The sequence below is a fragment of the Symphalangus syndactylus genome, chromosome 10 (assembly GCF_028878055.3).
Source record: "Symphalangus syndactylus isolate Jambi chromosome 10, NHGRI_mSymSyn1-v2.1_pri, whole genome shotgun sequence".
Taxonomy (NCBI): domain Eukaryota; kingdom Metazoa; phylum Chordata; class Mammalia; order Primates; family Hylobatidae; genus Symphalangus; species Symphalangus syndactylus.
The window spans coordinates 97,050,401-97,067,992 of NC_072432.2; the positions used below are offsets into that span (position 1 = coordinate 97,050,401).

The window sequence follows — 17,592 nt, forward strand, 5'->3', positions numbered from 1 at the left end:
CCGAGATTGTGCCACTGCACTCCAGCCTGGGGAGAGCGAGACTTTGTCTCAAAAAAAAAAGAACACACCCATCAAAAATTAGCCTAGTTAAGTGCAAGAAAACAAGAAAACTGAACACTTTTCAGATTGCATCATTCTTACTGGAGACTTCTCACTTCCACAGTTCCCTTACTAATAGGAAAGGTATAATAATTTTAAGAAGAAATTACTAAGTCAGTAAGAAAATACAGTCTCACAAAGAACAGACAGGCTTCTTGTAATTTATTTGAGTTATTTCCAAGCGACAGTTACAAAAGTTAATTTTTATAATACTCTTGATAAGAAAATAAAATTTAAATAAAAATACATTCTCAACAATACAACATGGTTACACAAATTCACTACATTAAGTTTTGATAACTTACATTTTCAAACTGGGTACTGTAAAAACCGATATTTACTAGCAACATATTAATTTCCAAATTAATAAAAATGGAAGCAGATAATGTCAACCAAGATTGGTAATTTAACTCTAGAATGAGTCTTGTATTTTTCACATACTGTAAAAACACCTAAAAGGCTATGCAGAATTCTGTCTTTACAGGAGGTACCGTTAGAGCAAATTAAAGGTGCTTTCACTTAATAAAAAGATCTGTTTTTCAAAACCTGGCATAAATGAAATCAGGCTTCAGAAACAGAAACAAAAGCCATATTATTTGTCACCTTTTCTTGTTTAATAAAAAAAAAGCCTAGTTTTCACACTTACCCATTACCCGTGATATTAAAAACAAGTTTCTTTGGCAAATAAAATAGTTCAATTTGATAAATTATATTCCTGGGAGTAAAAATCTTTGCTATTGCCCATCATCTTATTAAATGAATATTAAAAAACAAAGCTAAACAAAAACAAAACAACAACAAAACAAGCAACAGATCACACCACAATTTCAACTGATGGAAATGGCTACACTAAGAACCAGAACCAGCATTTATGGCAAATTTCCCCATATCATCCTTTTCTTTCTTTCCTGGAGTTTTTAGGTTTTTAGGATGAAGTGAGCTGCCTTGTATGTTTTCAAATGTGGAAAAGGTAGAGAAAGAATATCAGGTAGTAAAAATTAAAACATTTGTAAGTAATGGCGGAGGAATGAGGGCCCTGGAAGCAAATTCCTTGGTTGTCTTAGGGTCCTACTTACATGGTCTCTTATTTCAAAAGACTTTCAAAGAAAAATAATTTAATTTCACATTACTTCTTTTTTAGGCTGTGTCAAGTTGGTTAATTCCAGTCAAACTGGCTGTTTAAAAGTGTCATGTGAAGAAAAGAACTAGATGGCTGAACTCTCCTTCTTTCAAATCCAGAGTTATATATGCACACAGCCTTGGTCCCTGTGATCATGCCATGATCTTTAAAACAATCACAATTGGGGATTTGATATTAGAAATGCTAGATGCGTATTTCTTTTGCCTTAAAAAAATAGCAGAGGACTAAAAAGCCACTAAAGAATAATGACTGGTACCTGGCAATGTTTACATGTTCTTCGCAGGTAGACATTTCAGAGACTCTTAAAAGGAATTTTAATCTAAATGCAATTTGAGAATAAGAAATTTATTAAATGGCTAAATTCTTTCAAATGTATAAATCAGTGTAGTTTATGGAATCTACAAGCTTATAAAATTTAAAGGACTCTTTCAAACTTGTCTTTAAAATGAGCTGGGAGTAATAATCTACCATAATGCAGACTTAAACGTAACTCATTGATTTTTACAAGTCATTTAGAGAAATACATTGCTCAGTTATATTCTTTTATGGAAGAACTTTGATTGTATGCCAGTAGTCTTTAAAAATAATTACCTAATAACAATATAATTTAAAAACGATTACTCACCAATAACAAAATTGGCAAAGTATATCTTGAAATATAGCTTATGCTCAAGGAAACAAAGTACTACTAGCAGACTTACATTAATAAGTCACAGTTTTGAAGAGAAACATGTAAATATTCCAAGGTTCAAAGTACCACATTTAGAAAATGTTTTGAATTAAAAAAGACAGAATAAGAGTACCATGGTTTTTAATACTGATGAAGCAAAGTGTATCCCTCAACTTCAAGGTGGCAACTTGCTTCGACTGCTTATTTACAGTTAGGGTTTTTAGGACAAAAGTAAATTTCTAGGGTAAAAAAGTCTTCAGAGTTGCTTGCCCAAATTCCATTTGGCTAGCAGGCAATAAGGAAACAGCAATGAAATATAAACATTTTCAGGAAAGCATTATTTTTAGACTTAAACACTGATCATTCAACTGATCATAAAGATTAGATACCATGGAGTATCTAAAGTATAATCTGGAGCAGTCCAGATTATTAAAGTGCGCCGAGTGACTGTTCTCGAGTAAGATCAGAACCGAACACTATGAGGAGGGCATCCTTATGGTGGCCCTTATTACAATATGAAATAGCAGGTGAAGTGAAGTGATTTTCCCACCACCTTCATTCCCTGTTTACTTTCTTTTTCAGAAGAGATGTCCTTAAAAGTCATGTTAAACTTTCAAATCAAGAAAATGAGTACCTGGTATTTAAAACAATGAAAACAATTTCAGTGGTCTCATTACTTCTTTTGCCATCACTGATCCCAAATGTAAACAGATGCACACAATAGCACATATTCCCTGATTCCTTCTGTCTTGAGTTTTGTTTACATCTTTAGGCAAAAGGATCTACCAACTTTCAAGGATGCTCTGGCAGTTTTCTAAAGTTTCTATCACTGTCTTGAATGGAACCTGTAATGACTGATGGACCAAAGGAAAAACATTTCTTATTATTTTTTCTTTTTTAAAGCGGGAGGGTCTACATGAACTAAATGAAAAGCTCTGAACTGTCATGAATTGGAATTTTCTAGTAAAACACAATGTTGGCAGTATAGAGCAGGCACTGATGGTAGTGAAAACAAGTCCACAGAACAGAGTGTTACAAGAAGAGATGGTTTCTTGCTACGGAGGAGTTCTCCCTTTGTTACAAAGCTTTTCTAGGAAGATTTTTATGATGAAAAAGAAGTTGCAGAAACATGGATTTGGTCACACAGGTATGAAGGGAATACTGGGCTTTAAATTCTCTAGTAATACATCAATACCAGGATTCCCAAACAATTAATTTCAATTATTAAATATTAAATACAATGTGGAGGCAGATGACATTGAAGCAGATGCTCATTCTTAAATACTATGAACAAAATATAGGTGAATTGAAAAGCTCCACGAAAAATAATATTTTCCAGTTCTTCTGAACCAATCTGTTAAACTCTAAGATGCTTTCCCAACAATTGGATTTTCCCTAGAAAAGAAAAAGTCATTCTTCAAAATTTAAGAAACACAAAAATTTAAAGGGTGACAAATATATAATCCATTAAGTATTTAGAATTTTCCCTGGATAATCTCTCATGCCAAATCTTGTTTCATTAATTCAATGAGTACTTACTGACCACCTATTCAATCTTAGACCCTAGTGTAGAACTTAAAGATAAGGTAGTAAACCAAACAGACCAAGAAAACCCTTGCCATCATGGAACTTACACTCTGGTATAGGGTAAATAAAATTAATAAGATATTTAGTACAGTAGAGGTTGATATTTTTTAAGAGAGAAAAATAAAGCTGGGAAGTGATATGGTGTGTATGGGTATGAGTGGAGAGGTACTATTTAAGAAAAAATGTCTGGGATCTCATATGGAAACTTCCCAGGGCTCCAAGGAAACTGGATTACTATTGTTGGAAGAAAACCAATTACATTAATACAGAAAAGACAGGATTAGGATGCTTATAATAACTTTTCTAATTGAGGCATCTATCTAGGAAGAACATATATTTATACCTGTCAAATTGATTTTTATTGTACATGAATAAAAAATATAATTATTAATACACATACTTTTCAAAGAACATTTAAAGTGGTAGGGCCAGGATTCAGAGCCCTAGTCAGCTGTGTGACCTTGGGCAAGGCATTTAGCTTCCCTAAGCCTCCGTTTCTCTAGCTGTAAAATGAGGATAAAACCAAGTTGGACTGATTTGAGGATCAATGAGTGTTCACTGTGGCAAACACTGTTACTTGCTGGCCCAAGATCCATCCCCTCCCTATCCACTTCTTTGTAAACAGACCCTGATTCTGCTCTAACATTGGGCAGCCATGTGTTTCAGGGAAAGCTGGGGGTAACTATAGAGAAGGTTCCCTTCTACTAGTATGGAGAAAACAGCCTTTTCTGCCTGTGGATGCTATCATATAAAAATGTGGGGCTCTGAATTATTGCAGCTCATCTGTGACCATGAGGGAACAAGCCTGAGGAAGAGAGAAATCACCTTGTTGAGGTTGGCTGAGTGGCAGGTGTTCCTTGATAACAGCGCTGAGCTGCTGAATTAATCAACTGTAGAAGTTAACTCTTAATTTGCAAGAGTAAAGAGTTTTATTGTTTAAGCCACCTCAACTGGGACTTCATTAACTTGCTTCTAAAAGCAATCTAAATAAGCTGTAAAGTACTAAGCACAGTGCCCCTTCATAGAGTAAGTTCCCAGTAAATGCGAGTTGTTGCTGTTGTTATCCATTGTAGTATCCATCTACACCTGAAGTGGTCCAAAAAATCAACTATAAAATACTTCTAGCACTTTTACATTTTATTTTTTTTGGGGGTGAGTTTTGTGAATTCTTATTATGTACTGTAGAAGGAGGATCAGTAAAAACAAAAACAAAACGAAGAGCTACTAAGTATTCAAGAAATGAATTACAATTGAATGTAACATTAAAACTGGTGATAGGCTGGTAGTGTTGCCTCATGTCTGTAACCTCAGCACTTTGAGAGGCCGAGGCAGGAGGATCGCTGGAGGTCAGGAATTCAAAACCAGCCTGGGCAACATGGTGAGACCCTGTCTTTACAAAAAATAAAACAAATAGCTGGGCACAGTGGTGCACACCTGTAGTCCTAGCTACTCAGGATGCTGAGATGGGAGGATCACTTGAGCCCAGGAGTTGGAGGTTACAGCGAGTTATGATCACACCACTGCACTCCAGCCTGTGTGACAGGGCAAGAACCTGTCTCTACAAAAACTAAATATATATATCTATCTATGTATAATATATAAATATAAATATATATAAAATATATATTTATATACTATATATCATATATAATTTCATATACATATATATGAAATTAAAAAGTCGATAAAGGATAGCACCAACACAGTGAAATGATGGCTAAACTGAACAACACAAAGAGCACTTTGAGTTTGACTGGCCAGGGAAACTTGCACCAGAGAATGGCCCTGAGCTGGATCTTGACAGATGTGGGTGAGCAGGAGGTGTGGGGGTGGGGCAGGACAGGCAATCTCAAACTCTTGTTTAAAAATATGTTTACAATAGCTTAAAAATTACTCACTTGCTCCCATATTTTGCACTACTGGATCTTTTCTTCCTATATTTTTCATGAGGTTCATCCAGCTTCTCAATTATGCTTTTTATTTGCTGAATTGTCTTAAAGGTTGTTACAGAATCCTCGATTACAAAGTTAGAATAATCATCAGGCTCTTTCTGTGGTCCTTGATAGACTGCAATAGTTCCACAAGCCTCTACAAGGAGCAGGAAAATAAATCTCTGATCAGACAATAAATTATATAAATGCAATATGTAGTACAAATAAGAATTTTTCAAGTGTCTTATGCTGAGGGGATTTCCCTTGGCAGAGCCCAGATAACTAAAATATATACATTTTATTTATTAGGATCATCACATTCATGCAAAAACAGTATTTTTACTTCATAAATGTCAATGAAAAATGCCTCTCTGTGGGTCTGTCAACTTTCAACAAATAACATTTTGGTAAATCTATGAGTATTTTCAACTTTTCTATAATGCTAAAGCAATACTTTAGGAATTGGTAATGAAAGATTATGGTTATATAAAAACAGATTGTGTATTTACCTTCCATCTTCTGCAGCTTAAGTAAACTGAGGGTAAAAAGGGAATAAATTCTTTCTGTTTCTCTGTCTTCATCAATATCTATTTGGATGTCTGCGGGGACACCTCTATGATAAAAATAAAAAATAAAGATATTGTACAAATTTTATTTTGTTAACATGCCAAGGACTTCTGCTGGTTTGAGACTAAAAACAGAACCACAGACTTTTGCAGAAGGAAGTCTGGAAATTTAGTTTCATTTGACAGTTAAAATAAAATGGGGCCAAGGAGAGGTTTGGTTGTTATGTGACTCTAATCAGAAGGAGGGAAATTTTAAAGTAAAATCATTTCCACAACCTATGCTTCATCACAAAACAATACATTATTACTTAAGTCTATAGAAATACAATGGTTGTTCTATACAATTAGAAAGAGAATGCTAAGGACCCTTCTTTCTTGATATCTTGGTTCAAGCTCATGCTTCTATTTAAACATTGCCTTAAAATTTTTTAACTTGTGCAACCACTGTTAATTTTACAACATTTTCTTCACTCCTAAAAGAATCTCTGCATCCAATAGCACTCCCCATTCCTCCCTTCCTATCCCTTGTAACCACTAATCTACTTTGTGTCTCTACGAATTTACCTATTCTAGACACTTTATATCAATGTTATCAGATAATACGTGGCCTTTATGATTGACTTCTTTCACTTAGCATAATTTTTCAAGGTCTCATCCTTGTTGTAGCATGGATCAATATGTCATTCCTTTTCATGGACAAATAATATTAACATTGCATGGATATATCACATTTTGACACATTGCTTTTATAATCAGAAAGAAACTTACGCAGTACATGGCTTGCAGCCGAGAGTGTTTTCACCCGTCTCCTGACAGCAGAGCCAATTTCCGTTTAGATACACAGAGGGATGATAAAAACTTAGCCTGTTTTGATTGCATCGGCTCACCCTGCAGAGTATGTCTATCCATTCATTAGCTTCTACACAGTTATTTGCCTGGACATAGAGTGGTTTCTCCGTATGTATTACTTGGAACATCTTCACAGGCAATTAAGATAAAAAGTTAGTGACAAGAGTCCAAAAACCAACACACAGTACAAAACAGAAGAAAAGTACCTAAAGGAATCTAGTTTGCTTGGCTAGATAACTGGTGCTAAGATGTCTTAGAAATTATTATGTTTCAAGCAAGTTAGTCCCAAGCATAATCTGAGTCACATGGTACTAAGCAGTACAAAAGAATGTAAGTTTTAGAAGCCACACATATCCAAAGGAATGGACTGTCATATAGATAAGAATAAAGGGAAGGAATTGTTAATGGAAGAAAAGGTATAAAGGAAAAGCAGTAGAAAAATATTTAGGAACAAGGATCATCCTGGTTGGCTTGAGTGTATGGTATGCACTGAATGGGAGCAGAAGACAAGGCTGGACAGATAGCTTGGGACTGTATTACTTAGAGACTTGAGTATCACGTACAGCAGTATAACAGGGAAATCTTGAGAAAAGTATCTTTAACTTAACTAATTAGGCAAGCTATATGAGGCATCAACAATAAAAGACAATTTTAAGACAGAGTTTGAGCTAGCTATTTATGAACTATTAATGATTAATGGTAAACAATCCAATAAACAACCTCTTGAAAATTTGAATACCAATATCTAAGTAATAGGTGATACAAATACAAGGTATTACCAAATACCTTGAAATACAAATAAGTAATATATGCAGTTCGGAAAGCTTTAAATATTTATTTACATAACTTACATTTTTCTTGTTGAAAGAGCTCTCTTCCAGTTTTTCCACAGCAAGAATGTTTTTTACTGGAATTGTGTAGATTGCATCTTTGCCTAAATAATAAAAAAAGTAAAACAAAATTAAAGTAATTTCCATCAGAATTATAAAGATGAGAGGTTAATTCTGTAGGGTTTAAGCTCATCCTCTTGATGGTAGGAGTATAAATAACCTACAGAAGACTTACAAATGGCATATATATAAATATTTGTTTCATGGAACAGATGAATTTTGATTGTCTTCTAAAGTGACTACTGCTTTTCTTTGCCATATAATATTAAAACATTTTCAAGGAAAAATCTGGGACTAAATTTGATCTCTGTGTAGAAAGTAAGAACGTTACAAAATTTTATATATGGGGACTGAAAAAAATAACAGACTCAGCAAAAGAGGCCAACTCAAAACTTGCCAAGACAAGGACTTTTCTTTCATGGAGGAGTTACTATGTAAGCAGTGACTATGACTACCTATGTGCATTTTTATATTGTTCTGACCTAAATTTAATTAAGGGATTAACCCTCAAAACAGTATTTCTAAACTGAAAAACTGTTCATTATTATCCCACATGGGTTGATCAGCCACTTGATCAAAAGCTACAAAATTTAAGAGATGTAGGGAAAAAAAGTAAAAATCTTATCTGGTAGAGTGAATCCTTAACCTAAGACTTTGGAAATTCCATTAAGGAAATTTGAGTTTGCTAAAGGAGCTCCATAATAATATGGCATAAGAATATGACGCATTTCAACTTAACGATTTACCTGAGAATAAATTATATCTCACATAGTCATAGAAACTATAAGCAAACATAATTCTAACTTCTGGTCATTTTGTAATATTGTTCTTAGAAAAATCAAAGCTTTGCTTTTATTTCACCCCCAAGCTTTGCCTGAATGACATATAGATTGAAGTGCTGGAGGTTAAGAAACTTTGCATTTTATATTATTTAACCAATTAATTGCATAGTTTTGGGCAATTTGGTTAATAAACATATGTTTCTTTTTTTTTGTCTTGACAAAGATGTTAAGATAGAATATTTGATAAGCCTGGTTTCTGGTATAAAATCTAAAATTTATGTAATTCAAGCAAATGTGACATATAATGTCAAAGTCACTTAATTCAACTATCATATATTGAATGTCTACTCTATATCAGGCACTGTTCTAACCACTTAGGATATAGCTGTAAACAGATCATATAAGGCTCCTAAAGGAGTATGCATTTAGGTCTGGAAAGACAAAAGACCATAAATATTAAATAGAGATGAATGCTACAATGAAAATAAACTGAGGTGATGTGATAGAAAGTCAGAAGTTACTTTAAATTGAGTGGTTAGGAAAAAACTTTCTGAGGAAATGACATTTACAGTTAACAAATATAAATCATAAATGCATGAGATAATAAGGAAAGACTATCAGCAATCTCCTAGAATCAGACGAGATTATATTTATGGGGGTGGGGAGTTGAATGGCGGGGCAGGGAGGCAGTAACTGAAGGAAGCCATAGTCTAAGCCAGATGTACGATAAGACATCTGCAAAAGTAGGAGTGGTTAAGGAAGAGTTTCAAGCCAGAGCAAGTGGACACAGACAGCTGAAGGTTGGGGCACTCAAACATACATCAGGATGATTAATCGGTGAGTTGCATGTGGAACAGCTGGGTCAATCAGGCCCTCCCCATTCCCAGGTTTGTGCTAAGCAGCAGTCAACAGAGGCATATATTCACAGGCTAAAGCAGCAAGGATGCATACTGGGCTGCCGAGCAGTGCAATGTCACAGGTAGCTGCTAACTCTCAGAAGGGAAGGAGAGAATACCCACACCAGAAGACAAGCAACAGCACTCCTGCCCCTCAGCAGCTTGTCCTGTCCCTCCCTCATAATCATTGGCAGTAAGCTACTCAACACTCAAGTAGGTAAATGGACTGCAAAACACAAAGATGAGTAAAACACCAAAAAAAAAAAAAAAAAATCACCAGTTAAGGAAACTCATCACTCTGAAGAAGAGACATACATGCAACAAAGGAGGATAACATCTGAGGAAATCAGGAGTTTAAGAAATTGGGGGGAAGAGACCTAAGTCTTTGGGTACTAATTTACAGGGGGCATTATAATCAGAGAATTTTAAAATTTTGCAAGGAGTTTCTATTTTTAGATTTGTTGAATACACAAAGAATGCACATACCCTGAAAAATGCTATATTTATTCATTTCTGGACAAATTATAACACAGCATATGTAGAAAGGGCATTGCTCCCAGGCACATATACTGTCATGATATCATTAGGGTTAATTTCATAATTAACAGTGTTAACTGGAGTGAACTGCAATGTGAGTTAGTGAAAATGAAAGATTTTACTGAGGATTTTCCAAAAATACAGTACAAGAAGAAAAAGAAGCAAAAATAGAATAGTTAAGTACCATCGTGGATGGATTTAGAAGTTTTAATATCTGACAAATAAGAGTATTCAGGAGAAAATTACAGATAAAAATGTCCCCAAGATAAAGTCGGAAATCTTCAAATAGAAAGTTATCCACCAAGTACTAAGCAGGATGGAAGAAAAAAGAAAACTACCTAAATACTAGGCAGAAAAACATTAGAACTTGAAGGCTACAGATAGTCCTAAGAGTTTTTAGATAGAAGAATCAAAAGTCTGAGAATCAGAGTGACATCAAAATCCTCATCAGCAGCAATGGAAGCTAGTAAACAATGGAGTATTCTAACTATCATTCAAGAGTAAGGGTAAAAGACATTTTTTTTATTCCTGTTCAATTTATTTATTTATTTTTTAATATATATATTTTTATTACACTTTAAGTTCTAGGGTACATGTGCACAACGTGCAGGTTTGTTACATATGTATACATGTGCCATGTTGGTGTGCTGCACCCATTAACTCATCATTTACATTAGGTATATCTCCTAATGCTATCCCTCCCCCCTCCCCCCCACCCCAGGTAAAAGACATTTTTGTATATGTAAGGACTCAGAAGACTTATCAGCCATAAAGCCTATCTGAAAGAATTCCTTAAGTACTCCCACAAAATAATGAATCCAGGAAAAAGATGTGTTATACAAAAAATAGTGTTGGGCCAAAGAAACCAGGAAAACTGATAGGCAAGGATGCAAAATCATTAAAACATAATATAAAAAGGTAAAAGAAACAAGAGAAACAAGTATTAAAATTCCAGATGACTTCTTTAGGGGAGATGTTAGGAAAAGAATAATTGAAAGCATGATAATGTTCTTTCCCAGCTTGAATGGAGACTTGGATCAACTTAATATAAACATTTAAGTTTAAATTTGTTAACAATTTAAAAAGTAAAAATAGGATAGTCAAGTTTCCTCAACAGATAGAGACAGAAAGATAGAGTGCAAACACCCATACATGCTCAACTATTCCAGTAAAAAGGAAGGGAAAAATAAACCCAAGAAACAGAAAAGCCTAGTAAATAGAAAACACAAAACAAAGTTGTAGTAATGGTAATCACCAATAAATGTGAGTGCATTACATTTCCTACTAAATGGCTGAAATCAGGTTTTAAAGTTGTCATTACCTCCTAATTAAACAGAAATACCCTATTAACTCATTGATTACACTCCTACGTATATACCATGAGAGCTGAAGACACATCCACACAAAAACTTGTAAATGAATGTTCACAACTGCATTGTTCATAATAGCCAAAAACCAAAAACAACCTAAATGTCCATCAACTGGTGAATGAATAAACAACATGTGGTATTATCTGTAAAACAGAATATGATTCAGTCACGAAAATAAAGTACTGATTCATGCTACAACAGGAATGAACCTCCAAAACATTATGCTGAGTGAAAGATGTTAGTCACAAAAGGCTACATATGATTCCATGTATATGAAATGTCTAGAATGGGCAAACCTATAGAGACAGAAAGTATATTAGTGGTTGTCAGAGGCTGGCAGAAGGGAGGAATGGGGAGTGACCGTTAATGGGTATAGGGTTTCTTTTTGGGTGGTGAAAATGCTTTGGAATTAGTGGCGATTGCACAACACTATGAATATCTTGAAAACCAATCAACTATATACCTTAAAATGGTGAATTTTACGGTATGTGAATTATATCTAAGTTTTATTTTATTTTTTTTTTTTTGAGACAGAGTTTTGCTCTCGTCACCCAGGCTGGAGTACAATGGCATGATATCAGCTCACTCCAATCTCCACCTCCTGAGATCAAATGATTCTCCTGCCTCAGCCCCCTGAGTGGCTGGGATTACAGGTGCCCACCACCACACTTGGCTAATTTTTGTATTTTCAGTAGAGAGGGAGTTTCACCATGTTGGCCAGGCTGGTCTCGAACTCCTGACCTCAGGTGATCCACCCACCTTGGCCTCCTCAAGTACTGGGATTACAGGCTTGAACCACTGTGCCTGGACTAAATTTAAAAAAATACCATTACCACCACAATAAAAATGAATGTCCAACTACATATTGGCCCCAAGGGACACAGCTAAAACAACGTTATCATGACTGTTTTTTTGATAATAGTGTTAAGAAAGATGGGTGTACAAAACTGGGCAAATTATTAAAAACAACTTCAGGGCACGAGAAAACAACCAACGGTGATAAGTTTACTCATGAAAAACTGCATAGGGTAAGAACTGTGGATTTATGGTCTTCCTACCTGGGGGTGTTTCCATTATCCCCAAGTTAGGCAGTGAAAATACAAGAGTTTTACTGGCTGGAGGTTACAGATTCCATTTAAGGATGAAATCTAGAAGCAAGAGGGCTATGAAAGCCTGATAATAAACTTGCCAGATCCCTGCCTGACTGCTAACGTAGGCATGTATGTGGAATATCCGAGTCTGGCAAAAACTGAAAGCCTGGGGAGACGTCAATTTGCTGTGACTCTGAATGTATTCTCTAATTCACACACAGCTCAGGTGACAGAGGGTGGAAGCCTTTGAGGTATCTGAGCTGCCTGCTAAATTCATTTGTTGACCACTAAACTAATCAAGTTCAGGTGAGGCCCCCTAGAGCGCTAGCTAGGGTTAGAGGGAAACATCTGAACAGAGAGATACACTGTAAGAGAGAGACTGCAGTTTTAGTCTAGGCAAGCATTCAGAACAAACCAAATGCAGACACACTACAGTGTACTATCTACAAGAGGGGTCCCCAAAATCTGGACCATAGACTGGTGCTGGTCAGTGGCCTGTTAGGAACTGGGCCACCCAGCAGGAGGAGCAGTGGGTGGGCAAGCAAGCATTACCACCTGAGTTCTGCCTCCTGTCAGATAAGGGTGGCATGAGATCACAAGAGTGCAAACCCTATTGTGAAATATGCATGCAACGATCTAGGTTGTGCACTCCTTATGAGAATCTAATGCCTGATGATCTGAGGTAAAACAATTTCATCCCAAAACCATGACCTGCCACCAGTCCGTGGAAAAATTGTCTTCCGTGAAACTGGTCCCTGGTGACAAAAAGTTTGGGGACTGCTGATCTTAAAAATGTCTAGCTTTTAATAAGAAAGTAAGACATATAAAAAAACAGGAAAGTGTGACACATAACTTGGGAAAGAAGGCAGCCAACTAAAACTGATTCTGAATGGGTCCAGACAGTGAATTTAGCAGCCTAAGACTTCAAAGCAGTTACTCTAAATATGCTGAAATAATTCAATAAAAATATACTAATAGCAACTGAACATATATAGGCTTTCAACAGAAAAATCTAAAGTATAAAGAGAACTAAATGGAAATTCTGGAGCTGAAAAGTACAATAGATGAATGAAAAATTCACATGAGCTAAATCAGTGAACTTAAGCAAAAATGATCTAATTTGGAGACCAAAGAGAATAAAAGAAAAATGAACTGAGTCTCAGTGAGATCTATGAGACAATTTATCAGCATAAATTGGGGGATCCCTAGAAGAAAAAGGGGAGAAATTTGAAGAAATAAGTCAAAAAAGTCTCAAATTTGGTGAAAAACATTATCTTATGGTTTAAAAAATTCAACAAACCCCAACAAGCTCTTGAAAAATTTCAACCACCAAGTAATACATTTTATGGTCATCATATTAAAAAAAGAAAAAGGAATGACAATGAATAATGGAGAAAACACACCTTTCTTTTCAATGAAGTCCAATTTGTTTAAGAAAAATGTTCAGTGCTTTTAATGTTCTCTTCAAGAAATCCTAGCATATCATGGTTTCGAAGATATTTTTCCACATTTTCATTGAGGTCTATGATTCTATCATCTTTTTTTTTTCTTTTTTTTGGAGACAGTCTCTCTCTGTTGCCCAGGCTGGAGCACAGTGGTGCGAGCTCGGCTCACAGCAACTTCTGCCTCCCGAGTTCAAGCATTCAAGTGATTCGTGGACCTCAGCTTCCTGAGTAGCTGGGATTACAGCCGTGGGCCACCATGCACAGCTAATTTTTGTATTTTTAATACAAACGGGGTTTCACCATATTGCCCAGACTGGTCTTGAATTCTTGAGCTCAGGCAATCTATCTGCCACGGTCTCTCAAAGTGCTAGGGTTACAGGCGTGAGCCACTGTGCCCGGCCCCATCATCTTGAATTAAATTTTGTGTTGTGTGAGGTGGGGTAAAGTTCATTTCCCCTCCATGTTTATCAGGGTCGTTCCTGCACCATATGTTAAAAAGCCTTTTCTTTCCCTACTGAATTGCCTTGACAGCCTTGTTAAAACAGAATTGGCCATATATATATGTGTGTGTGTGTTTCTTTCTGCTCTGTCCATTGATCTCTTTCTCTCTTATCCTAAACCTACAATCTTGATTACTGCAGCTTTACAGTAAGTCTTTAAATTAGCTCTCAACTTTGCTTTACCTTTTAACATTGCTTTGGCTATGGTTAAGACCTTTATTTTTCCATCCATGTATATTCTAGAATCAACTTGTCCATTTTAAAAACTGGCTGGGATTTGGAGTGGGATTGTGTTAAAATCGAGATGAATTCAGGGAGATGTGGCTTCTTAAAAAATATTTATCTAAAAGGCAGATCAAAGTGGTGGGACTCTAGTTGTGGCCACGGAGATGTGAAGCTCTGAAGGACTCCTCCTGCTCCAGGTCGGCGCTTGCCCTTGCTCTCTTTGCCCTCTGCCCTGCACCCGCCAAGGAGAAGACAGAGCTGATCCAGAAGGCCAAGCTGGCCAATCAGGCAGAGTGCTACGATGACATGGCCACCTGCATGAAGGTCATGACCGAGTAGGTCGCCGAGCTGTCTAACGAGGAGCGCAACCTGCTCTCTGTGGCCTACAAGAATGTGGTCGGGGGCTGCAGGTCTGTCTGGAGGCTCATCTCGAGCATGGAGCAGAAGACTGACACCTCCGACAAGAAGCTGCAGCTGATTAAGGACTATTGGGAGAAAGTGGAGTCCGAGCTGAGATCCATCTGCACCACTGTCCTGGAATTGTTGGATAAATATTTAATAGCCAATGCAACTAATCCAGAGAGTAAGGTCTGCTATCTGAAAATGAAGGGTGATTACTTCCAGTACCTTGCTGAAGTTATATGTGGTTGCATGTGGTGATGACTGAAAACAAATAATAGATAATTCCCAAGGAGCTTACCGAGAGGCATTTCATATAAGCAAGAAAGAGATGCAGCCAACACACCCAATACGCCTGGGGCTTGCTCTTAACTTTTCTGTATTTTACTATGAGATTCTTAATAACCCAGAGCTTGCCTGCACGCTGGCTAAAACGGCTTTTGATGAGGCCATTGCTGAACTTGATACACTGAATGAAGACTCATAAAGGCAACCCTCATCATGCAATTGCTTAGAGACAGCCTAACACTGGACATCAGACAGTGCAGGAGAAGAATGTGAGGCAGTAGAAGGGGCTGAAAACTAAATCCATACAGGGTGTCATCCTTCTTTCCTTCAAGAAACCTTTTTACACATCTCCATTCCTTATTCCACTTGGATTTCCTATAGCAAAGAAACCGATTCATGTGTTTGGAATCAACTGTTTATAGTCTTTTCACACTGCAGCTTTGGGAAAACTTCATTCCTTGATTTGTGTTTGTCTTGGCCTTCCTGGTGTGCAGTTACCGCTGTAGAAAAGTATTAATAGCTTCATTTCATATAAACGTAAGTAACTTCCACACACTTATGTAGAGGACTAAAAATGTATCTGGTATTCAAGTAATCTGAAACAGTTCTGCAAGTGACTGTGTTTTGTATTACTGTGAAGATATAAAAATGTAGTTAATTACAATTTAAAGAGCGTTCCACATAACTTCTTAATTTCTATATTCCCTCCCTTACTCTTCGAGGGTTTCCTTTCAATAAGCAACTTTTCCATGCTCTTAATGTATTCCTTTGTAGTAGGAATCCAGAAGTATTAGACTGAATGAAAACGCACTTGCCATCTCTGGCTATGGTTCACAAATTGAAATGCCTCCTTTATCACATAAGGAGGTCATGTATATCTGTGGCAATGGGAGTTTCCTTATTCACTCTTTATTTGCTGCTGTTTAAGTTGACAACCTCCCTTCCCAATAAAAATTCACTTATACCTCCTGTCTTTGTAGTTCTGGTATTCACTTTACTAAGTAATGGAAGTAGCATGTTGCTGCCAGAATACAACATTGCTTTTGGCAAATTAAAGTGCATGTCATTTCTTAATACACTAGAAAGGGGAAATAAAGTACACAAGTCTAAGTTTAAAACCTTTGTACTTTTCTATGCAGATTTGTGCACGTGAGAGGGTGTCCCGTTTGTCTAGTGATTGTTAGAGTTGGAACACTATTGTGTGTTGCTAATCATTGACTGTAGTCCCAAAAAGCCTTGTGAAAATGTTGTGTCCTACATAACAGCAGAGTAACATAAAATAAAATTACATTTTATAAACCAAAAAAAAAAAAAACCCCAAAAAACAAAGAAACTCAATCTTCAATCCACAAACACGACATGTCTCTTTTTATTTAGACCTTCTTTACCTTATCTCCAGAGTGTTTTGTAGTTTCAGTGTAGAGGTGTTGTACTTCTTTGGTTAAATTTATTTTATTTATTTATTGAGACAGAGTCTCGCTCTGTCGCCGAGGCTGGAGTGCAGTGGCACGATCTCGGCTCACTGCAACCTCCACCTCCTGGGTTCAAGTGATTCTCCTGTCTCAGCCTCCCGAGTAACTGGGATTACAGGCATGCACCACCATGCCCAGCTCATTTTTTGGTATTTTTTAGTAGAGACAAGGTTTCAGCATGTTGGCCAGGCTGGTCTTGAACTCCTGACCTCAAGTGATCTGCCCACCTTGGCCTCCCAAAGTGCTGGGATTATAGGCATGAACCACTGCACCCAGCCTTCTTTGGTTAAATTTATTCCTAAGTATTTTAGGGTTTTTTTTGGGGGGGGACTACTGTAAAGGGTATGATTTTTAAAATTTTGTTTTCTAACAGTTTGCAACTTGTAGAAATATAATTGATTTGTACATATTTATCCTTTATCCCAAGACCTTGCTAAATTAAATTCAGTTATTAGTTCAAGTAGCTGTTTTGAGGATTCTTCAGGAGTTTCAATATAACACTATATGCCTTTTATTTCTTGTCTTACTGCATTAGCTAAAATCTTCAGTATTGAACAGAATTTATTAAAGGGGATAATCCTTGATTTAACTGCAGATTTCTTACATATACTTTTGATCAGATTAAGGAGATTATCTTTCAGACTTCATTCAGAGTTTTTATTTTCTTTAATCACAAACAGGTGTTAAATTTTGTCAAATACATTTAGTCTGTTAATAAGATAAATTATGTTGATTAGTTCTCAGATATTAAACCAACTTTATATACTTGGGACAAACCCCACTTCATTATGGATTGTCCTTTTCATATACTGCTGGATTTAATTCATTATATGTATTTTTTCTTGTAAAATCTT

General features: G+C 36.2%; 1 protein-coding gene and 1 pseudogene across 3 annotated transcripts in view; one reads left to right on the forward strand and one right to left on the reverse strand.

The window, feature by feature from the left end:
• Positions 1 to 244: 244 nt before the first annotated feature.
• Positions 245 to 17,592, reverse strand: part of RASA2 (RAS p21 protein activator 2) — a 128,917-nt gene continuing 111,569 nt past the window's right edge. For all 3 annotated transcript variants that reach the window (XM_055295202.2, XM_055295204.2, XM_055295201.2), the window contains 5 exons: positions 7,695 to 7,777; positions 6,763 to 6,971; positions 5,938 to 6,041; positions 5,396 to 5,585; positions 245 to 3,305 (listed from right to left, as the gene is read on the reverse strand). In XM_055295202.2, the coding sequence (XP_055151177.1) occupies positions 3,275 to 3,305; positions 5,396 to 5,585; positions 5,938 to 6,041; positions 6,763 to 6,971; positions 7,695 to 7,777 (617 nt within the window). In that variant the 3' untranslated portion in view covers positions 245 to 3,274. The remainder of the gene's footprint in view (positions 3,306 to 5,395; positions 5,586 to 5,937; positions 6,042 to 6,762; positions 6,972 to 7,694; positions 7,778 to 17,592) is intronic.
• Positions 9,342 to 16,128, forward strand: LOC129491924 (14-3-3 protein theta-like; annotated as a pseudogene).